Genomic DNA, 24,002 nt, shown 5'->3' on the forward strand with positions numbered 1-24,002 from the left:
TTCCAGGCACTGGAACGACAGCATAAGCACGAACTGTGTGAATATTCACAATCCATTTCCAGGCTGCCCTTGGTTGCTCAGAATCTGGGTATGGGGCTGATTGTCCTGAGGAAGGCCATCACAGGACACCAGAGCTCCTCTGCAGAGGGAAACAGCAAGCGCAGTAGGCGAGGGAGGTGTGGGCTTTAGAAAAGGGATGGCTTATAGGGAGGGGCCATGCGAATGAAGAAGTGAGTGGGGAACAGCACGACAGGGCAGCTGGGATGAGAGAGGTGAGGGCTTCAGCTGCTGCCTGAGAAAGAGTTTTTCAAGCAGCGTTGCCATTTCCTGCGAGGTTAAAACCTAGAATTGATTTTCCTTATATGTATTTCTGATAGACTGCTGTTTCTTTGAGTTTATCAGATCTAGTAGACACTGGGGCACTTGGGTTCTGGCTTTTATCATGACAATTGTGAAATCCAGACCAAATGCCACACCTACGCTTCCACTTGTCCTTGTCAGCCAGCACCACCTTCACGCTCCAACCTCACCCACCCGTTCCTTACTCAAAACATTTCTGATGACTCACTCAGCTACGCATCACATGCTAAAGTACAAACTTGTTTAGAATGCTATATAGAATTTTTTTTTCCTGAATCTTTCCAAAGTCTTAGTAAGACAATTGGTTGTGAGCTGCCAACTCTTTTCCACATGTCTCCCTCAAGACAGCACAGTGGCTTGGAGTCAGTGGCACAGCTGGGGAACACCCAGGGGTATTGTTGCACCAGCCTCACAATTTACATAGCAAGGTCCACGAAACGTTGCAGCTGGAGTGATTCTGGAACAGGTCTATGACTTAGAATATAGATTTGTCTTAAAACAAAAACAATGTGAGAGTCTTTGGAGATTACTAATTAGATAAGTCTAGGGTGTTACTAACTAGATCATGAGTAGTGACTAGGAATGATCACCTTGCCTTCTCATATTTTATGTCATTTTATTTTAAATCTTTCTTATCAACAAATGGTTACAGTAACATTGAACAGTAAATATGTGTCCCACTTATCATTTTGGCTCAGATGGAAGAGATGAAAAATTGAGCTTCCTCTTCTCTACATTCTATTTTATTTCCCTTGAATCAAATATTAAAAATTTATCTACCTCTTACCTTGCATTTCAATAGTACATTACATTCACCAGTCACTTCCCAGCTCAAATACTCAACAAAGTGAGGACCTATAAAATTTTAATGACATTAGCAATTACTCTATTTATCACAAATGCAAAATCAAAGCTCATACTTAAGTCCTAAGGTGATTTACATCTGAAGTCAAATTTTTAAAATTCTAGATTTAGCTTTTAAATATTTTAATGTCTACATATTTAACAGTAAATATTTTTAATTATTTTAATTTACTAGGCATTATTAACATAATCAATAATATTCATTTTAATTTGCTATGGAAATAACCTTGGAATATTTTGTACAAAAAAATTAAAAATTTTCTCTTTATCCACTGCCTATTTTTACCTTGTTTCCTGATCCATTCTTGCCGCTGGAATTCAGCTTCTTTCTGGAGCTTTTTGAAAACTACAAATTGAAAAACAAGGAAGTGTGAAATTGAGTTGGGTGGTATAAATGCACATGTCAGCCACTGCACTAAGTGATTTATATTCATTATTGTAACACTCATACATTGTGACAACCCTGCTCATTTTTTATCTTTATAGATGAAGAAATAGGCATAGAAAGGTTAAATAAATTGTACAAGCTCATAAAGCTAGGAAACAGTGAAATAATATTGGCTGTTGCAAATACAGAGATCTGGCCAGCCTTTCCATTGCCTTTGTGACTGCCACATTTTAAATCTGGGTGGTAGTAAGTGAGCAGCTGATTTACTACAATCCAGTTACAATGTATGATTAGTAGATTCAGCAGGCACTACTGTTGCATGTTTTTCTTCTCAATTTTAGTAATTTACAGTAAGTACACATGGCAAAACAGTCTCATGGTTTGTTTCTGAGACACATACAGTCTTTGTTGTATTGCAATCTCCCTCACTGGAGAATTTTAGCAATATACATTTGTTTATATATGAAAGTATTTAAATGCAGTCTTGCCTGTGGGCTAGGGATAAATTTGGTGTTCCTTTAAATTAACTTTCATTTCTATGAAATAAAATACCATGTAAAGTATTAACTGAAAACTGTATTTTTTTTTTTTTTTTGAGACAGGGTCTCACTCTGTCACCCAGGCTAGAGTGCAGTGGTGCGATCTTGGCTCACTGCAATCTCTGCCTCCCGGGTCAAATGATTCTCATGCCTCAGCCTCCCAAGTAGCTGGGACTACAGGTGCACGCCACCACGCCTGGCTAATTTTTGTATTTTAAGTAGAGGCGGGGTTTCACCATGTTGGCCAGGCTGGTCTTGAACTCCTGACCTCAGGTGATCCACCCGCCTCGGCCTCCCGAAGTGCTAGGATTATAGGCATGAGCCACCGCGCCCAGCTGAAAATTGTATTTTGAACATTAGAATTCCATTAAAAAACAATTCCTACTACCTTTCAAATGACAACTTTTGTGCCATCGGGTATTTAGATTGAAGGGAGTAGCAAAGCCTGCTGGTTAGTGTTCCACGGAATTCTTACCATCTCCAATGAGAACAACAGTAGAATGGTTAGTTGCTTTTCCATCTTGAAGCTGGAAGGTGTACGTTCCCTCATCCTCATCCTGTAGCTTTTCCATAAACATTTCAATGATGCCAGTGTTTCGGTCAATATGCATTTTATATTTCTTCAGTGTGAAAAGAAAATGACAGAGAAATCACTGAGGCAGATATTTTACTTGGATGACAATAAGCTTGATGAAATAAAAATAAACCCCAAAGAACAATAATTTTAGGCTAGATGCAGTGCCTGTTCATGCCTGTAATCCCAGTACTTTGGGAGGTTGAGGTGGGAGGATTGCTTGAGGCCAGAAGTTTGAGAACAGCCTGAGCAACAAAGCGAGATCTTGTCTATATAAAAATAGAAAAATAGGCTGGGCACAGTGGCTCACGCCTGTAATCCCAGCACTTTGGGAGGCTGAGGCGGGCAGATCACCTGAGGTCAGGAGTTCGAGACCAGCCTGACCAATATGATGAAACCCCGTCTCTACTGAAAACACAAAAATTAGCCTGGTGTGGTGGGATGCACCTGTAATCCCAGCTACTTGGTAGGCTGAGACAGGAGAACTGCTTGAACCCAGGAGGCAGAGGTTGCAGTGAGCCGAGATCACACCATTGTACTCCAGCCTGGGCAACAAGAGCAAAACTCCGTCTAAAAAAAAAAAAAATTGAAAAATTAGCTGGGCATGGTGGTGTGCACCTTTAATCCCAGCTACTCAGGAGGCTGAGATGGGAGGCTCTCTTGAACCCAGGAGGTCAAGGCTACAGTGAGCCATGATTGTGCCACTGCACTCCAGCCTGAGCAACAGAAGGAGACTATATCTAAAAATAAACAAATTAAACATTAAAAATTAGACTAATAATTTAAATAAAATTTCTTCATAACTGAACAAGTTCTTTATATTCTTATACCCAGGAAAAGGGAAATATTATGTGGAGTTTATGACCTAGACCAGAATAGATTACTAAAAAGTCTGAAATTTAGTTTCTTAAATCTAAATAAAGTTTTGTTACCCCAAGTCGCAAAATGTCAAAAAGTTGTCTTTAGACTCTCACATTACCTTCCAGATTACATTATTTATTTATTTATTTAGAGACAGATTCTTGTTCTGTCACCCAGGCTGGAGTGCAGTGGTGCAATCTTGGCTCATTGCAACCTTGGCCTCCCAGGTTCAAGTGATTCTGCTGCCTCAGCCTCCTGAGTAGCTGGGACTACAGGTGTGTGCCACCATACCCAGCTGATTTATGTATTTTTAGTAGAGACGGAGTTTTACCATGATGGCCAGGCTCATCTTGAAGTCCTGACCTCAAGTGATCTGCCCACCTCGGCCTCCCAAATTGCTGGGATTATAGGCATAAGCCACTGCTCCTGCCCTACGTTATTTTTAATGAGTAGAACAATGTAAAACAATAGGCAGCAGAGGCTAGTATCTTGCTCATTCATTGCTATCTCCTTGGCATCTTGCACATACATGGTATATAGTAGTCAATTAATAAATATCTGTTGAACTAATACATGAAAAAAATGCTTCTAAGTGTGTTTACTCTCTCTTTTTTTCTCTTTTTAGAGACAGGGTCTCGCTCTGTTGCCCAGGCTGGAGTGCAGTGGTGCAATCATAGCTCACTGCAGCCTTGAACTCCCGGACTCAAGCCTCAGGCCTCAGGCTGTTGAGGCTAGGACTACAGGCACACACCACCATGCCTCACCAATTTTTAAAAATTTTTTTATAGAGATGAGGTTTCACTATGTTGCCCAAGCTGGTTTCAAACTCTGAGACTCAAGTAATTCCCCTGCCTTGGCCTCCCAAAGTGCTGGGATTACAGGTGTGAGCCACCATGACTCGCCCTATTTGCTCTTAACGAATGGAAATAGCCCTATTAGACTACACTTATTTTATCATATTGTTTAGACAACTTTTTTTTTCCCGGAATGTAAAGATAAGTTTTAGTCGCTAGGCATGCAAGCACAAATTCCATGATGGATTTGAATTGGTTAACTTTTGCTATATATAAAATATCACAGAATGAAGGCTCAAGTCTGGGATGAACTCTGTGATGCAATTCATGCTCCCGAGCCTCCCCTGCAGGAAGTCAGTCTCCAACTGAGATCACATTTTTGCTTAGCATCCCCCCATCCTATCCTGCTCCCCAACAATAAATCACTTGAACAAGAAACTACTTCAGACTCTCTTTCTAAGAAACTTTAAGAGCAGCTGCATACTCTCAAGGCAACATGTGTGCATGCTTGAACACGTGAAGGGGAGTACGTCTATATGCACAAACGCATGAATGTTCACTCAGTGGCTGTGGGGTGATGAATGAGGCCAACAACACTTTTCCTTCCTCTCCCCTGGCCAGGTGGTGATCACAGCAGTCAAGGGAACATTTTGAAAGTAGAGAGGAGATGGGTCGCAGTGGACACAGGAGTCAGGAGTGACTTGTTCTGGCCCCACAGCAAGTTACTCTATGCACTGGAAAGGACTATACTGCATACTCTCCTAATATTCATGGTACTTATTTCCCTTTCACTAACAAGTCCTCAAGTGTTTTAAAAATACATCTCAGTGAAAAGGGAAGGGGTTGCTAATAATGGCCACAAACCACACCTCCTCTGCCCTTTCAGTTTCCCATTTACACCCATGATAGCATAGGAGATGGTCAGAGCCCCTGAACCCCCAGTTCTTCAGTACTACTGGGCACTGGCCTGATCTTGACTTGACTGACGTCTGTGGGGAGGACAAATAAAGCTTAGATGTTGTAACTCTATCTATAAAAACTATGTTTATGGTAAAAGGAAAGGAAAGAATATTTTATATATATATAAAATTACCTATGTAAATATGACTCAAACAGACGTACACACAGAGAAGTATAGAAAAAGGTCTAAAAAAGTATATACCAATATGTACATCAGAAAGCCATAAGAAGTGTTACAGCTCTTTTAGAATTTGTCTAGCAGGCTTTCTGGTTTTTGCTGGGAAGACTCCCCACCACCACCACCAAATTAAGAAAAGCCGTAAGAATGTGTGATTAGTCCTTTCTGAGTCTTTAATGCTTTTTACAATAAGGATGTATTGTGTTTTTAGCCAGAAAAGCAATGAAAGGTATTTTTATTGCATTTTTCAGAGCCATTGGGACAAGAGGCCTATTCTTCATATAATGAATCAAGTCCATGCTGGGGTGTCCAGTGTGAGTATGATGTGAATTCAGGTTAGGGTATGGACTCCTCTGCCTCCCAGGAGAGCCTCTCTGTTTTCATGGGTGATCATACATCTAGGTTTGCCTGAGACCGTTTTGGTTTATGACTGTTTATGACTGTTGTCCTTTCATTCTCAAAGCGTCCCAGTTTGCATAATATGATATAGTCAATCTGTATTTTCATTTCACAGTTTTCACTTGTGAGAAGGATTTAAACTCTCCCACTCCACCACCCAGCGGTTTTTATAACAACATATCCACATCCACATAAGGCTTCCTCAGTGTATTCTACAATGACACATTAAAAAGTCTAAACAGTGTAAAACGTACCGGGCCTTCAAAAATTTCCTTCTCGTTAAATATGTAGTTGACTTTGGCATTGCCAGACAGCTTCTCAGCCTGCATCCAAAACCGGACCTGGCCTTTCTCCAAAATTTCAACTGCCAGCTCTGATTTAACTGGGACAGCTATGAAAAGTAAAAATAAACACAGTGATTATATTGGTAACCAATTATATTGGTACTCATTTTCCAACAAGTGAAAAAGAAAAAAAAAAACAAAAACCAGGCAATGGAAATGACAATGTAGCACCTGCTTCTTACAAAGCCCAGAGGCAGTGAGAGTTGCAGGGAAAGGCTTAGATTAAAGACAGAGGGACTCGGCTCTGATGCTGGGACTGTCACTTAGAGCAAGTTGTTCATCCTCTTTGAATCACAGTTGTCTCAACTGTAAAAATGAGGAAGATGAACTTACCTCTAGGGGCATAGGGGCACTTGTAGCCAATATCTGTAACTTTCTACTGTGGCTTTTGGTTGGTGTTTTTTCTTCTTTTTTTTTTTTTTTTCAACAGGTTTTCGCTCTGTTGCCCAGGCTGGAGTGCAGTGACATGATCTCAGCTCACTGCAACCTCTGCCTCCTGGGTTCAGGTGATCCTCTCACCTCAGCCTTCTGAGTAGCTCACACAACAGTCACGTACCACCACACTTGGCTAGTTTTATTTTTTCTTTTATTAGACAGGGACTCACTATGTTGCCCAGGCTGGTCTTGAACTCCTAGCCTCAAGTGATCCTCCCTCCTTGGCCTCCCAAAGTGTTGGGATTACAGGTGTGAGCCACCTCATCTGGTTGGCATGTGCTGTATTTTAAATTAGAAGTTTCCTAAACTTATGTCAAATGTAAATTAATATTTCTTTGTATTTATTTTAAAACTACCCTTTTCAAGTTTCAAGGGATGCTTTTCTTTGCATTATTCCATATTTACTACCGAGTTCAGTGTGATAAATTCATTCCAATGCGGGACTGAGGGGGGCTCAGATGTCATCTATTGAGGGGGTTTCAAGGTGGAGAGAAGGTGGGCTTTGGAGTCCCACCAAGATCTGGACTAGTTACTCTCCCCCTTTAGACCTTGTGTCCCTCACCTGCTAACATGGGTGTGCTATGAAGAGTAAATATATGGTCGGGCATAGTGGCTCACGCCTGTAATCCTAATACTTTGGGAGGCCGAGGGGGGGGGAACACTTGAGGTCAGAAGTTTGAGACCAGCCTGGCCAACATGGTGAAACCCCATCTCTACTAAAATTACAAAAATTAGCCAGGCGTGGTAGTGGGCGCCTATATCCCAGCTACTCAGGAAGCTGAGGCAGGAGAATCGCTTGAACCTGGGAGGCAGAGGTTGCAGTGAGCTGAGATCGTGCCACTGCACTCCAGCCTGGGCAACAGAATGAGACTCTGTCTCAAATAAATAAATAAATAAACAAACAAACAAATGTAAATATAGTAAGAGAACACATTAAGGTACTGTGAATAGTGGTGTGTGTTCAAGAAGGTTGGTTCTCTTCCTCCCCTCACTTTACTGATCTCTTTACAAAATCTCAACTGCACCCCAGGAGACAGTGGTAACACGTCTGGGTGGTAGAGCTGAGAGCAGGGTCACTCCCTCTCTTCTGTATTCCTCTTGGTCCTGGTTGTCTACACGGTGGTTTTCCAGTGTGAGCAGGATGGCTGAGTGCACCAGGGCAGCAAGGGCAGAAGCTAAGCTTCTCCCTTACAGGACGCTCATGCTTGCTACAGGTAAGTCTTGAGGAGAGTAGAAAGTACAATTTCTTCTAAAAATATCTGGAGACCTCATTCTAGGAAACTTACTATGTGAGTGAGGAGGTTACCTAAGAGGCCCAGAGTAGTGAGGGAGGAGGAGGAACAGGCCCTCCTGGAAGCCTCCAGCTCCCTTAATGTTCACTGTCCTCCCTGAGTCCTGAGAACATCGTCTGGGGAATGCTGGCTGCCTTGAATGTCCACAGTGGGCACGGAGCAAATGTGGCCGTGCCTACATAGAGATAGCCCACATCACGGTCAGGGGAGCAGGCTCCAGAGGCAGACCACCTGGGTTTAACCAGCTGTGTGCAAATGATCTAGTTACTTAACCTCTCCGGGCCTCATGTTCTTCCCCTCTAAAATCAAATCGCCACAATACCAACCCTTTTAAGGTCATTGTGGAATTCAAATAATATATCCTGCTTAAATACTCTATAAAGAGCCTGGCATATAATAAATGCTCTATTAATGTTGGCTGTTAATATTTTGTTATCTCTCTCCTCCTCTAGTTGCTTCTACAATACCCTAGAAACACCATTTTTTTTTCTTTTTTTTTGCGATGGAGTCTCACTCTGTCGCCTAAGCAGTGGCGTGATCTCGGCTCACTGCAACCTCCACCTCCCAGGTTCAAGAGATTCTTGTGCCTTACCCTCCAAAGTAGCTGGGATTACAGGCGAGAGCCCCCACACCTGGTTAATTTTTACAACCACTAATTTTAGAATATAATATGTTGACACCTAAGAGGACACACCAACATATCTATGTTTATGTATACGTGCTTGTAGATGTCTCCTCACATATAGTGCATGTATACAAGAGGGGCAACAACCGGTGTCTGCAAATGAAGGGCTATTATGCAGCATGCTGATAATACCAAAGTGTACCCTCCCCCCAACTCCCCCCAAAATACCTTGAATTCTTGGTGTACAGATATATATTCAAATAAGCTATCTTTCCACACTGCAATTTAGTATCAATACTGGCAAGATAGACTAAGTCGATTTCTATTTTTAGCTTTGTGCATTTTTATTTTTTCCATTTACTCAGCTCTAAATTTCCTTAGGCTCTTTTCTCTGGCAGTTAATGTGCCTCAGCGAAATATGTTATTTGTAGGTTTAAGGCACATGTTTAGTGGTTTTCAAAATAATTTTGAAAACAGCTTAAAATAGGAGAATTTACTGTGCCAAAGGATAAAGGAATACTATACTCTTTATTACTTTCTCTAAGAAATAAGACATTTTAAAACCTTATAAAATCTCAAGAAAACAACTTCATCAACATGCCAGCATTTACAAAGAGGAAGTGGGTATGAATCAAGAAATTGCATGTGCTACTTTGATCCTACAACCAGACCTCTGAAAATATTCATGTTGTGACCTCATTGGTCTGATAGTGGTAGGGGAAAGAAAAGAGCTGGAGCTTTAGTATTGAAAAACGTTGCTTCCTTGGGTTAACCAAAACACCCTTGGGTTGGGGGCTCTGATACTTGCATGTCAGAGTTTGTTATTTTGTGATTTTTATATTTATTTTTTTGTGACAGATTCTCACTCTGTCACCCAGGCTGAAGTGCAGTGGCATGATCACGGCTCACTGCAGTCTCCAACTGCTGGGCTCAAGTGATCCTCCCGCCTCGGTCTCCCGAGGAGCTGCTGCCACACCTTGCTGATTTTTGTATTTTTGTAGAGATAGGGTTTCACCATATTGATCAGGCTGGTCTTGAACTCCTGGGCTCAAGTGATCCTCCCACCTTGGCTTTCCTAAGTGCTGGGATTACAGGCATGAGCCACCTTGCCCAGCCGCGTGTCAGAGTTTTAATCACATTCTCAGGTTCTCTCTACCAAAATGCGACACTGGGTCTCTAATAAAAGGATACCTGAGTTTGCTGCTACCCTCTCTCGTAGCACGAATAATCAGAGTTCTTGGGTTTATGCAAGATAAAATATCTCAGTATAAATGATAACGACATTAGGCAATACCTACTGCCTGGATTAATTCTCTCTCCAAGTCCATATGAACACTAAACTCCAGGGAGGCCGGGGCATCTTGAGCTCAAAAGTGACACCCCATCTTCTCTCATCTCCACTCTTTAAGCTGAATGTAAATGTTGTTTGGACTAGTTGTTGTCTAGACCCTTAATCAATGTTTATTATCTGACTAGATTAGTAGGTGCTGCTGTTTTTCCCCATTTCTGTCAGTGTTCGAGAGTAGAAAGTACAACCATCTTATTTAGCTTGGAGACTTCTGCTCTGGGCAGCAGGTTCAGGGATCACTGGTCTGTTTCAATTAATGTTTACATTTTTCCCAAATAGTTCATGGATCCATCAATACTATATTTATTATCTCTTACAGCATTTATTTTATTTTATTTTTATTTATTTTTATTTTTTGAGATGGAGTCTTGCTCTGTCACCCAGGCTGGAGTTCAGTGGCATGATCTCGGCTCACTGCAACCTCCACCTCCCGGGTTCAAGCAATTCTCCTGCCTCAGCCTCCTCAGTAGCTGGGATTACAGGCGCCCACCACCACACCCGGCTAATTTTTTGTATTTTTAGTAGAGATGGGGTTTCACTATGTTGGTCAGGCTGGTCTTGAACTCCTGACCTCGTGATCCACCCACCTTGGCCTCCCAAGGTGCTGGGATTACAGGCGTGAGCCGCTGCACCCCGCCCTCTTACAGCATTTCTATATGGGAGAGCCATATATATTCTATATGGGCTATATATATGATAGCCATTCCTGGAAAAGAAACCAAGGCACAGAGAAATAAAAGTGAGCTGCCCAGGCGCACAGCTTGAGTCAAAAGTCCAGAACAAAGAGAGTCCAGGCCAAACACTTTGCAATACACTTCAGTACTTTCCATAAACTTTTTCAAAGTTAACATTTGAAACCTCACTCATGATATTACTTTTCCAGTTTTACGGTGAATAAGCATATAGATGAGAAATGGCTTGCCTAATGCCACATAGTGGCATAGAGGGTTCTTCCCTAGAATGTAGAAGTCTGCACCCTACAGTCACTCATGGGCACTCCACTCTGCTACTTTGCTGAACAAAGTTGGGTTAGTTTTTGTTTTTAGAGATACGGACTCGCTCTGTTGCCCAGGGTAGACTGCAGTAGCATGATCGTGGCTCACTGTAGCCTTGAACTCCTGGCCTCAAGTGATCCTCCCACTCCGGCCTCCCAAAGTGCTGGGATTACAGGTGTGAACCACTGTGCCCAGCCAAAGTTGGTTTTGAGAACATTACAGCTGAGGCCAATATCACCAGCACTCAGCCTCACTATTAAACAAGTCACTCCTTGCAGATGTAAGAGAAGGTCCACAATTCGTTCTAGAGCAGTGTGTGTGTGTTTTTAAATTACAGTCTCCACTGGGAATTTACTAAAAGTGAAGGATACTTTTCCTAGAAAAATGCACATATATAAATATACAAAGGCTGTTTGTCCATAGTCTGGAATAGGAATATAGTTTTCTGGATTCCTGAAACTCATTTATTAGTGGAGGATTTATATTTTAAGTATTAAAATTTCTGATGCAAAAAGAATGAGTGTATACTATCACTTTCTACTTGCTTTCTCAAACTCCAGGGTGTAACTCTCTGGATGCTTCACTACCTTGGCCAGTGGGTACTAATGGCAAGAGATCCCCCTATCTGGCCAGTGGAACCTTCCGAGGGTCATTTCCGACTTCCTTCTCTTCTCTTAGTGTCAAGTGTGGAATTTAATCTTTTATGTAGAAGGTGCTTTATTGAAGGGTTGTACATAGTTCAGAGGGATTCTTTTTCTGACGAAGGCATGTTTGCCCAATTTTCCAGGAGTTGAAAATGGTAGGCCCTGTCTTTATATTGTCTTTATTTAGAGGTATGATTCTTCTTTTAAGTGCCAATCTTACTTAGGAAAAGATTAGTTTGCATAAAGACATATAAGTGAATATATCCAGAAAATAGATATGTGATTTCAACATATGTGGGCAAAAAGTGAAGAACTTAATTACTCAGATGTTACACCTGTGTAGCCTGACACTTCGCCATGTAATGGAGCATGGGATATATTTTCTATGTTAGTATCCTTGGTATCTCTGGAGCACAATGGCAAAGGAAAAGGCATCACTTCTAGAAAGCACATCTGTAACTACTGATGTGTGTTCCATTATACGTTCTCAAGAGTCTCTCTCTTAATCCCATCAGAGCTGTCATCTGATCTATTCCAGAAGTTGCTGCCTAGTAAGACTGCTAAAATCTGTGAATGTATTGTGGATACTTACTTGGGAACTTGTGTTCATGGCTGAGAGCAAGTAAACGTTTCAATTCTGTAGGGGGAAAAAGAAAGCAGTTAAACCTTAAACTACTAAAATAAAAGTCACTTAAGAATAATTGAGAAATCAAAGCAACATTCGACGCGTGAATGCACTGATTTTAAGCTTACCTTCCTCATCTATTAAGTAGCTTGACGCTATTCCATCAGTGTCTGTTACATCGCAAGAGTAAATACCCAAGTCATCCATCCCAAGGTCTTTGAAGGTCATTTTTGTCCTTCGGAACAAAATATTTTTCTTAGAAATGAGGCTGTGTGGGATCTGTGGGCCTGTGTTTCCCCTGAATCTAGGCATTTGTGTATGATACTTCTTTCATCTGGACACCTGCTCTCATCTTGCTGAGCTACAGCCTACGTGTTCTTGGTGTCTCAGGTTCAATGTCATTTACTCTGGAAGGACTTTCCTTACCTCCTTCGGGGGGGTGATGGTGACAGGAGAGTGGGACTGGCACAAATCCCACATGCCCAAGCTATGTTGCTTATCAGTGCATATCCTGCAGAAAAATATCCAGCTGATCAGTCCCTGCTGGGAGCCAGACACTTTCCCCACCAAGGGCAGAATCTGCTGTTGGTAACTCTGGGTGCCTCTCCTATGCCATCTCCTGCTCTTCCCTTTTCTGAACTTATTATAAGCATCTTGAGCTCAAAGCATCTTATTCTCCTCACTGTGTAATCCTTGTGCCTTCGGAGACAGGAACTGCTTTGTTTACTGTGTCATCCCCAGCACCCAGTACCTTGTCTGGCACATAATACGTGTAATAAGTAAATGAATGGCTCAGTGGGCAACTTCATTGTGTTTTCTAACTTTGGCAAGCTATATTGCTAGGCAGTGTCTAAGATCAACCAAACATTGAAATGTTAAGTGTACAAACTGGGAGAAAAATTTATCATTCAATTATCTTTTCTTGGGGCAAATGTGTTTTATGTCAAGAAATTGACAGCATAGTGGCAGAAAAGCATCCTTTAATTACATTCGGTATTTCCTTGTCATCCTACAACAAAATTGCTAGTTTTTTCTTCGATTTCTGAGATATACTGAGCTTCATTGTAATAGAAAAAAGTACTTAGAAATACTGTGCTTTATCAAATACTTTGCTTTATCATATCAATCCAATGTGGTTGACACTGAAAATATAAAGCTTGGTAAGCTTTTGCTATAAAGCAAAGTAAAAAGAACACTCAAAATCTTGGCGTTGAAAGGAAATGATAGATCGTACAATTCCTCCATTCTTCCCACCCTCATTTTATAGAAAAAGAAATCCGAGGTTTATGGAAGTTAAATAGCTGCCCAAGGTTCTATAGCCAGCTCCTGGTAGAGATGGGCCTAGAGCTCGTCCATCTTATACTTCCACATAGAGCTTTCTCCCCATGTACTATTGTGTCACTCATGAGTGATGATCAAAAAAGCAGAAGAGATTATCCTCAATCCGTTTAATTTACCATAACTTGAAACAGCAAGTTCTTCCTAGCCCCCTATAAGTGTCCTCATCGTTACTTTAAGATTTCAAAATTTCATAGATAATAAGAATCATTATTAAAGCTGATCTTTATGTCAATTGAATGTTTCTAATAGCATAAATGAGATAATAAATAAGAAAGCACTTTAAATGGAATAATGTAAAAAGTATTTCATAAGAGTTGTTAGTATTTTATTTTATTAGGGTCAGGGACTCACTATGTTGCCCAGGCTGGTCTTGAACCCCTAGGCTCAAGTGATCTTTCTGCCTCAGCCTCCTGAGTTGCTAGGATTTCAGGTGTGAGCCAATGAGCCAGTCTAGGATGATTTTTTTTTTTTTTGAGACAGAGTCTGGCTCTGTTGCCCAGGCTGGAGTGCTGTGGTGCGATCTCGGCTCACTGCAAGCTCTGCCTCCTGGGTTCACGCCATTCTCCTGCCTCAGCCTCCCAAGTAGCTGGGACTACAGGCGCCCACCACCACGGCTGGCTAATTTTTTTTTGTATTTTTAGCAGCGACAGGGTTTCACCTTGTTAGCCAGGATGGTTTCGATCTCCTGGCCTCATGATCCACCTGCCTCGGCCTCCCAAAGTCCTGGGATTAGAGGCATGAGCCACCGCGCCCAGCCTAGGATGATTATTTTTAAGGTTTAAGTTGGTTATTATTTTCTACAATACCAGATATAAAATATATGTGACTTCATCCTCTTATTCCAAGCAATTTAAGTGGAAATCAAAGAGCTCACCTCATTCTCCTACAGTGAAAAGGAAACCCATGATTTGATTGACATAGTCCTTACTTGTTGCCCTTGCTTTCGACTTCTAATCGTGGAGAGTCCTCAGTGGATACATAATCTTTGGACCAGGAGAACTCGGACTTTGGAGTCATCTTATCACATTCGAAGTTCAATGAAATGACTCCATCATCATCCACATTTACAACAACCTCTTTGGTTCCTACAAAATCAAAAAGAAGGCACTGATACTTCGTGGAGGAAAGCAACCAAGTAAGAATTTGTTACCTTGAGATTCTTTACTTTAACCCTAAAGCAGGGCCCTGAGCCTAGGTCAGGAAAAAGCTTCACTACTCATGCGGATGGGCAGTCCTACTCCACAATTCAACTTTTATGCCGTAACACAAAATTAGATGGTTGCACCACATTTCTTAGGTAGAGTCAACACCATGGACAGGATTGTTTGTGATGTGACTGATGGTACAGTTACCGGAGTGGATTGATTGCAATAAGGAGACAAGGCAGCTTTGGGAAAAGGGAAAGTCAATTGATTTTTATCAGACCCTAATTCATGACTTTTGTTTCAATAATATCCACATGCAATCAGTCATCAGGAAAGGGTAGAGATGAAGAACCCAAAAGGAAATTGAATGGGAGAAAGTAGAGAGACTAAGAATCGCCTATATTCACATATTCAAAGTCCTTAAGTCATTTAAGAGTGGAGAAATATATGGATGCCTGCTCTGTGGATCACATAACCATAAATCAATTTAAAGATGCCCCTGTAGATTAGTGTGAGTGATAGCAACTGAGAAATGACTATTATTGAACTGCATGGAAATTTAAATGGAAATGAGTTTCAAGAGATTCAGCTCTTTCAGGAAGGTTGGTTTTTGGATTAAAAAAAATTCAGTTAGTGTTTCGAGTTATTCTATTTTTGAGAGTTATAATAAATTGCACCTGCATCTAATAGAGAATTCAAGGAGAATTTGTACAGCATATGAGACATTCACATCTATGCCTAAATCCAGCTGAAAGGAGTAAAATGCTCTACTCAGATTTATACTCATTCAATTGCCAGTCTAAACTTGGTTTGTTTCAGTACATTAGGAAAAATATATACAAAATATATTATATTTAATCCCAGAAAAGTACAGCTGTATTTTTTTAAAAAGCATAAAAAAACCTTCCAAAAGAATTGAATGTTTTCTGTCTGGATTGTATTATAAGAGGCCAACATCCTGGCCTACTGTCCAATAAAACTTGTTAGTGGAAAAAAAATTGCAAACGTTTTCCCAAGGGAAGGCCAAGAGGAAACCAGTGCCCAAATGGTGCCTGGCAGGATGATCTTGGTTCTTGAGCCTGACAGTTGATCTAACTTGTGTCTGTACAGATGGCAGTGTATGCTTCAACTATAAACTTCCAAAAAGTGATTGTTAGCACATGCAAAGCTTAGAGAAGACTGGTTCTAGAAAACTTTTTAAAATTCCTTTTTCTTAAACAAAGGGCTACTTTCATATTTGGTTACATAGATAAAGTGAAATAACATTCAATTAAAGGCTTAAGTATTCCTTAATTGTCCGCCATATGTTACTTTTAAAGGGCTATATGTATTCCATTATAAGTTGCAGCCCACATTTTATTTCTATTCCTGGTAACACGTGACTAATCCTCACACTCTATTTTCGTATAATAAATGGTGAACAAATGCTCTTATTAAAACTTAAGAAAAGGCTAACACTGAAGAGTGTTGAGGTTTAGACTGTATTATAATATACAGTTTGTGTGACTGAGTCACAGAAAGAATGTAAACAGAAATTTTTGTATATCTATATTGTTATGGAGAGAAAAGAAGTGAGGTAATCTTGCTTTTTGCATAATCTCTATTTTGGAAGCATGACAGATTGCTCACATTAATCATTCATTGTTCTATCTGTAATCCCTTTTTAAAAGGAAGTGAATCATCCATATGCTTGTTGTTTATTACATTAGAGGTATGACAAGTTTACAACAAAAATATTGCTTAGGTTAAGAATCTTGATTGTGAAAGATTTGACTTTTCTGAAAACAAAACAGAATATGAACAATTTAATCAGCTTCTCCATTCTCTCAATGCTGTAGATAACTTTTGTACTGTAACACCTCACCCATTTGGAACATTGCCCAAAACCAAGAAATAAGGAAAATAAGCCTCTAATACCAGTTCTGATGTGACAAAGTCCACACACTAGTATGCTGCACACTCACCAGGGAATTGGAATCTTTTTTTTTTCCAGACAGGGTCTCACTCTGTCACCCAGGCTGGAGTACAGTGGTATGATCTTGCCTCGCTGTGGCCTTGGCCTCCCAGGTCATCCTCCCACCTCTGCCTCCCAAGTAGCTGGGATCACAGGTGCATGGCACCACACCTGGCCAATTTTTTTGCATTTTTTGTAGGGACAGGCTTTCACCACGTTGGCCAGGCTGGTCTCAAACTACTGAGCTCAAGTGATCCACCCGCCTTGGCCTCCCAAAGTGCTGGGATTACAGACATGAGCCACTGTGCCCAGGCTTGAAGTCTTTTTATACTTTGATTGAGACAATTCTAACAAGCCTACTTGGTTGGTTTCCCTCAGTAGATTAAAAAAAGAGAGGAAGGTAAGAAGATACTATGAGCAGGAGCATCGAGAATAAAGAAAATGACAGCAAGAGAAGAGGGAGAAAGACTAAAAAGTAGGCACAAAAACATTATTTACTATAGGGGTAGATAGCTTCTCCACCCAATAACAACATTGCTGTATCACAACACTGCGTATTAAATAAAGGTGATACTTAACAGCTCTGAGTCACAGAAAAAGGTAAATAAGATTCAGTATACTGCATCCAAGAAGGATGAAAAGCACTTATTAAATTGCATAATTTATTTTAAAAGGATTTTCATCAGAAAGTATTAAATGAAATTTTAAAGTATTAATGCGGCTGGGCGCGGTGGCTCATGCCTGTAATCCCAGCACTTTCGGAGGCCGAGGCGGGCAGATCACGAGGTCAGGAGATCGAGACCATCCTGGCTAACACGGTGAAACCCCGTCTCTACTAAAAATACAAAAAATTAGCCGGGCGAGGTGGCAGGCGCCTGTAGTCCCAGCTACGCGGGAGGCTGAGGCAGGAGAATGGCGTGAACCCCGGGGGGTGGAGCCTGCAGTGAGCCGAGATCGCGCCACTGCACTCCAGCCTGGGTGAAAGAGCGAGACTCCATCTCAAAAAAAAAAAAAAAAAAAGTATTAATGCTTTAGTAGTAAACCCTCAGGCAAATGGAACAAATGGTCAACTAAAACAATAATTTGTTCAGGTTTTTGAATGGCCAAATTTGGTCCCAAACCCATGAAACTTGGAGAATAAGAAAATCCTGGCCAGGCATGGTGGCTCATGCCTGTAATCACAGCACTTTGGGAGGCCGAGGCAGGAGGATCACTTGAGGCCGGGAGTTCAAAACCAGCCTGGCCAACAAGGCGAAACCCCATCTCTATTAAAAATATAAAAATTAGCCAGGCATGGTGGCGCATGTCTGTAATCCCAGCTACTTGGGAGGCTGAGGCAGAAGAATCGCTTGAACCTGAAAGACGGAGGTTGCAGTGAGCTGAGATTGCACCACTGCAGTCCAGTCTGGGCAACAGAGCAAGACTCTGTCTCGAAAGAAAATCCTGTTTAGTTTTTGTCTCAATTGCCTCAGTTACTGAGCAAAGAACATAGAGCTGAATCACTGAAGTACATTGGTCCTTCATATCTATGGGTTCTGCAACCGTGGATTCAACCAACTGTGGATCGAAAATACTTGGGGAAAAAACAGTAAAAGTAACCACACATCAATAAAAACAATGCAAATTAAAAAACAATACAGTATCCCAACTCTTTACATAGTATTGACATCATATTAGGTATTGTAAGTAAGCTAGAGATGATTTAAAGTATAAAGGAGGACGTCTGTAGGCTATATGCATACGCTATGCCATTTTATAAAGGGTCTTGAGTGTTCCTGGATTTTGGTATCCACAGGGGGTCCTGGAACTGATCCCCCAGGATAAAGAGGGATAACTGTATTCTGAAAAATAAACTTTGTAAAGCATTTCGAGATCTTTTGTGAAAATATGAAATGAAACAAAAAATGTTGCTTATTTGCCTTTTTAAATAAAAGATGTTATTTTTAGGTTCCAAGCCACATCTGTGTTTCAACTTCAACCTGTGAGTCGTACATCATTACCTTATAGTTGAGTTGTAACATAAGAAATGGGATCATGTATACTTTTAGAAAAGAATGTGGAAGTTTTTTCAAAGTCTTACATTAAAAATTGTAATTTAAAATTAGGTAATTGGCTGAGCTCACTGGCGCACACCTGTAATCCCAGCACTTTGGGAGGCCAAGGTAGGAGGATTGCTTGAGCCCAAGAGTTTGAGACCAGCCTGGGCAACAAAATGAGACCCTGTATCTACAAAAAAAAAAATGTTAATCAGTGGGATGTGGCGGCTGACACCTGTAGCACTACTAAGAAAGCTGAGGTAGGAGGATCACTTGAGCCTGGGAGATGGAGGCTGTGGTGAGCAATGATCATGCCACTGCACTCCAGCCTGGGTGACAAAATCAGATCCTGTCGCAAAACAAAAACAGACAAACAAACTTAAGCAATTGCTAGGAGAGAGCCAAAGAGGTAAGGATTAGCTGTAATATCAATCAGTATCTAAGAGTTTCCCTTATCTGTGAAGCTTTTCTTGATTAATTATGTCAAATCAGTGTACCATAAGCAGTATCTGTAGTGGGTAGAAAAGAGAGACATGAACATTTCTTCAACTTACGCACACATAATTGTGGGTGCTACTGGTGGATTTATTAAATAAATGAACAATAAAGGAAACAAATAAAAACTATTAAAACTATATTTGGCACTTAAGGTTTAAAAATTTCTTTCTTTTTTTTTTTGAGACAGAGTCTCACTCTTGCCCAGGCTGGAGTGCAGTGGCACGATCTCGGCTCACTGCAACCTCAGCCTCCTGGGTTCAAGTGATTATCCTGCCTCAGCCTCCCCAGTGGGTAGGACTGCAGGCGTGTGCCACCACGCTGGGCTAATTTTTTGTATTTTTAGTAGAGAGGGAGTTTCACGGTGTTAGCCAGGATGGTCTCAATCTCCTGATCTCATGATCCACCCACCTCGGCCTCCCAAAGTGCTGGGATTACAGGCATGAGCCACCGTACCCGGCCAGGTTTAAAAATTACAACTGGCTAAGAGGATTATTTGATTGGATTTTCATTTTTCAAAAAGTTGCACTGGTTGTTTAGTTTATTGAGAATAGGGTTAAATTCTACAAAGGTCTTTTATATTTCCCTTACATATTTACACATGCCAGGGACTGGATTGAGATTTAAAAAAAAAACCAGCTTTAAAAGATAAATGCCAGTTTAAGATTATGACATTTATTTTATTGGAACCTGTCTTGTTAAAGCTAAAGCATAACACCAATATTCTGATAAAGAGGTGAGAGGAAACAAAATTACCAGTGAAACTGCCTTTGCAAAATTATGACATAGTTGACTTCATCTTGTTTCTGACCTCCAAGCTGCCCTTGGTCATTCCTGAGCATAGGCTAAGCTAACTTTGGCAGAAGGTTATAGTTTAACTTGAAAGCAAGAATGATAATAGTCCTTTCTGTTCAGGGGCTGAAACCACTAATGAGAGGTTACAAGACAGGTGTAGTTTCTATTATCCCTTACTGCTTAGATGTCATGTGGCCAGCGGTCACAAGATCTGTGAGCTTCCCAATTGCTCCTATAGATAACATCAGTACTGTAGAACCTAAGATTGTTTTCTTTTAGATGTGTTTAAGACTGACCCCACCCAGACTCCTGACTTGTGACTCAATTTACTTTCCCATTATAGGCATCTTGGTCTTCTAAGTCACTCTTAAAAAAATGCCCTTACTCAAAGAACCTCTGAGCCTTCAGGGAGACTGATTTGACTGATAACTCTAGGTCTCTCACTTCAGCTGGCCTCAGGTTAATTAAACTCTTTCTCAACTGCAATGCTGCAGTTGCAGTGGATTGATTTTGTCTATGCAGTGAGAAGGGAGAACCTAATGGGCGATTACACTAACAAAGGAAATATTCTAGTGGCAGTGGGCTTCCTACTTAATTTTATACTCAGAATTTGAAGCTGGATCTCCTCCTTGACAAATTTTATGAGGAATTAAAGAATTATTTAAATAAGGGTCCTGTACATAGTAGACAAAAAATTCTATTGCAATTTAACAAAAGATATGTGATACTCAAATGGATGATTCGTTTTATAGACGCCCTAGCAAAACCAAAGCCAATGTATTAGCCCATAAAGCAATGACAGCATTTTTTTTTTTTTCGAGATGGAGTCTCACTCTGTCACCCAGGCTGGAGTGCAGTGGCATGATCTCAGCTCATTGCAACCTCCACCTACTGGGTTCAAGCAATTCTGCCTCAATCTCCCAAGTAGCTGGGATTACAGGTGCGGACCACCACACCCAGCTAATTTTTGTATTTTTAGTAGAAACAGGGTTTCACCATGTTGGCCAAGCTTATCTTGAACTCCTGACCTTGTGATCCACCTGCCTTGGCCTCCCAAAGTGCTGGGATAATAGGCGTGAGGCACCGCGCCCGGCCAATGACAGCATTTCAGAATTTCTAACATGCCCCAGGCTAACCCACCAGATAGTGTCTTGTGGAGATTAACTTGGTACAATATTACAGAAAAAGCCTGAGAGAAAAGTCTACCTATAACGTCCTCCTCAAATTTTCCTTTTTCTTTTTCCTTTTTTTTTTTTTTTTGAGATGGAGTCTTGCTCTGTTGCCCAGGCTGGAGTGCAGTGATATGATCTTGGCTCACTGTGACCTCTGCCTCCCAGGTTCAAGTGATTCTCCTGCCTTATCCTCCTGAGAAGCTGGGATTACAGATGCCCGCCACATGCCCAGCTAATTTTTTTGTATTTTTAGTAGAGATGGGGTTTCACCATGTTGGCCAGGCTGGTCTCGAACCCCTGACCTCAGGTAATCCACCCGCCTTGGCCTCCCAAAGTGCTGGGATTACAGGCGTGAATCACTGTACCTAGCCAAATTTTCTCTTTAGAATATCCCACAACTTAGCTGAGGTTTTCCAGAGCTGAGCTCCTATCAATTAATTAATGGTTGAACTCTGAGAAATGCCTCCAGAGGCATATTCTCTCAAGTTGATTGAGGGATGTGGTTCTGATAATTAATGGGCAGGAAGCAAGTTTGATGTTCTGCTATCAAAGTAAAGCGGTCCTTGTGGGTATTCTTATCCAGATGAGAGGCCATCCCACTTTCCCACAAAGTTGGGCTAGAAAAGTGGACCAAAATTTGGCATAACTTAGATTTTCTCAGAAACAACCTTTTAACCTGTTCATGAATGTGAAGAACTTAATTAAGATCTCAGGAGGTTTAGATATAGAACATGAGAGAGTTGTTGTTGTTGCTGCCTAAAAGGATTTAAGAAGAGTTGTCACTAGTCAGCTCCTCAACCTAAGCAAATCCTTAATATAGGCACAGAGATAACTGATTTTAACATATCTCATTTTACATTATTATTATCATTTTTTCTTTCCTATTCTTTTCTAATAGAGACAGGTCCCACTATGTTGCTCAGGGTGGTCTCCAACTCCTGGGCTCAAGTGATCCTCCTGTCTGGACTCCCAAAGTGTTGGGATTACAGGACCAAGACAGCATTCCAACGGTCCCTCCAAGGCTTGCCCAGAACTCCCGGTATCCTAGTGGGTTCAAGTGTGGCTCAGGACTAAAATGAACTATTTGGAAATTAACTCATTTCATCCCACTTTTCTTTCTCCTCCCCGCAAAAAATGATAATAAAGGATAAAATCTAAAAGCTTAAATAAAATCACAGTAAACTGTTCACCTTCCTATACATTTTACAATCTGATATGATAATTCTTTCTCATATAAAGTGTTTTACGTGAGTGTGAATATATCACTTTTATAAGCTTTAATTATTTGCTCTCCATGGTGTGGATGTGTGTGTGGGCGGGGGGGCGGTGATGTTTAAAAAACTGAAGAGTGAGACAGAATAGAAGTAGAGGAAAGTGAGTTAATGTAATCGGTCACGTGTAGTACTGAGCTGCCCTGGGTTTCAGACGAGGGGTGGCGGCTGACCATTCAGCCTCATGCCCACATCGGAGCCTACACCAGACGTTTCTTTCCCAGCTCACCCATCATAACCAGGGCGGGCAGTACAAGATGACTGGGGTGAAGTGCACACACTGAGGCTTCAAGAAAGAGTCACACCCACTGGCAAACATGTTAGTCATTCATTATTTTTTCATTTAATAAATTAGCTGCTATATATCTGGTACTATGTTAGACTCTCAGCACATGTACAGAAAAGACACAGTTCCTATTTTGAGGAGCTATGGTCTAATGTACAGTTCACAAGCCTGTTTTCACACTGGAACTACCTAAATTGCTAAGTACACGAACAAACAGCAATAAGCCTATGTTCAGGTACCCAGCCTAAGAGATTCTTTTTTTTTTTTTTTAAGAATATCTGATCTTCTGTCATCATCCCATCAGCCCTAAAGGTTCTGAGTTAATTGGTCCGGAGTTGAGTCCGGATAGCAGTATTTTCAAAACATTCCTCGTATGATTCTAATGTACAGGCAAGGTTGAGAACTATGGTCCTAGCAAATGAAAGAGATCAGTTAGCAGGCAAATACAAGTGCAGTTTTCTTTTTTTAATTTTTTTTCTTTCTTTTTTTTTTGAGATGAAGTCTCGCACTGTCGCCTGGAATGGAGTGCAATGGCACAATCTCGGCTTACTGCAACTTCTGCCTCCTGGGTTCAAGCGATTTTCCTGCCTCAGCCTCCCAAGTAGCTAGGATTACAGGCGCACACCACCATGCCCTGCTAAATTTTTTGTATTTTTAGTAGAGATGGGGTTTCACCATCTTGGCCAGGCTGGTCTTGAACTCCTGACCTTGTGATCCACCCGCCTCGGCCTCCCAAAGTGTTGGGATTGCAGGCATGAGCCACTGCACCCGGCCAAGTGCAGTTCTCCAAATGAGCCAGCTGAGTTCATCTTTTAAAGTTAGTCTGGCTTCCTGCTTTAGAATCCTTCACTTCATGACTCCACCACTTGGCCACTGAGCACACATTTGCCTTCTCATTCCTGCCAGGCTCTGGAACCAACCAGTGTTTCGACACTGGGATTGTAATGAGCTCTTCCTTAGTAGGTTATCAACTCAATCTCAACTCATCATTCCTTCTGGCAATGCTTTCTCTTAACCTGCCTTGCTCCTTGTGACCAAGCTAACTTCTATAATCCAGTTTTAGCTTGGGACCCAGCCCATCACCTGATTCTCCTGCCCGCTGCTTGGTGTTTCTGGTAAGAATACCTGCAGTCTGTAGTGCCAGCTATGGTGCCCTCCAGATCACCTGTCAGGCTTTGGCAGGTCTCTCTCTTGTCTTCCATCTGATCTGGCTCACCTGGCCTTTACCTTCACCCCAGGCCTGATGCAATCAGCCACAGCTACTGTTTTTAAAATATCTAAT

The 24,002-nt window shown here is 41.3% G+C and overlaps 1 protein-coding gene and 1 non-coding gene across 3 annotated transcripts in view; one reads left to right on the forward strand and one right to left on the reverse strand.

The window, feature by feature from the left end:
* MYOM1 (myomesin 1) overlaps positions 1 to 24,002 on the reverse strand; it is a 152,268-nt gene that overhangs the window by 20,807 nt on the left and 107,459 nt on the right. For both annotated transcript variants that reach the window (XM_058438577.1, XM_032152705.2), the window contains 7 exons: positions 14,495 to 14,651; positions 12,354 to 12,460; positions 12,193 to 12,237; positions 6,172 to 6,308; positions 2,627 to 2,771; positions 1,511 to 1,570; positions 1,148 to 1,215 (listed from right to left, as the gene is read on the reverse strand). In XM_058438577.1, the coding sequence (XP_058294560.1) occupies positions 1,148 to 1,215; positions 1,511 to 1,570; positions 2,627 to 2,771; positions 6,172 to 6,308; positions 12,193 to 12,237; positions 12,354 to 12,460; positions 14,495 to 14,651 (719 nt within the window). The remainder of the gene's footprint in view (positions 1 to 1,147; positions 1,216 to 1,510; positions 1,571 to 2,626; positions 2,772 to 6,171; positions 6,309 to 12,192; positions 12,238 to 12,353; positions 12,461 to 14,494; positions 14,652 to 24,002) is intronic.
* On the forward strand, positions 5,569 to 5,630 carry LOC116470022 (U7 small nuclear RNA). Its single transcript, XR_004248459.1, has one exon. It is a non-coding gene; the product is annotated as a U7 small nuclear RNA (small nuclear RNA).

This window comes from Hylobates moloch, unplaced genomic scaffold (assembly GCF_009828535.3).
Source record: "Hylobates moloch isolate HMO894 unplaced genomic scaffold, HMol_V3 SCAFFOLD_5, whole genome shotgun sequence".
In the NCBI taxonomy this organism is placed as follows: domain Eukaryota; kingdom Metazoa; phylum Chordata; class Mammalia; order Primates; family Hylobatidae; genus Hylobates; species Hylobates moloch.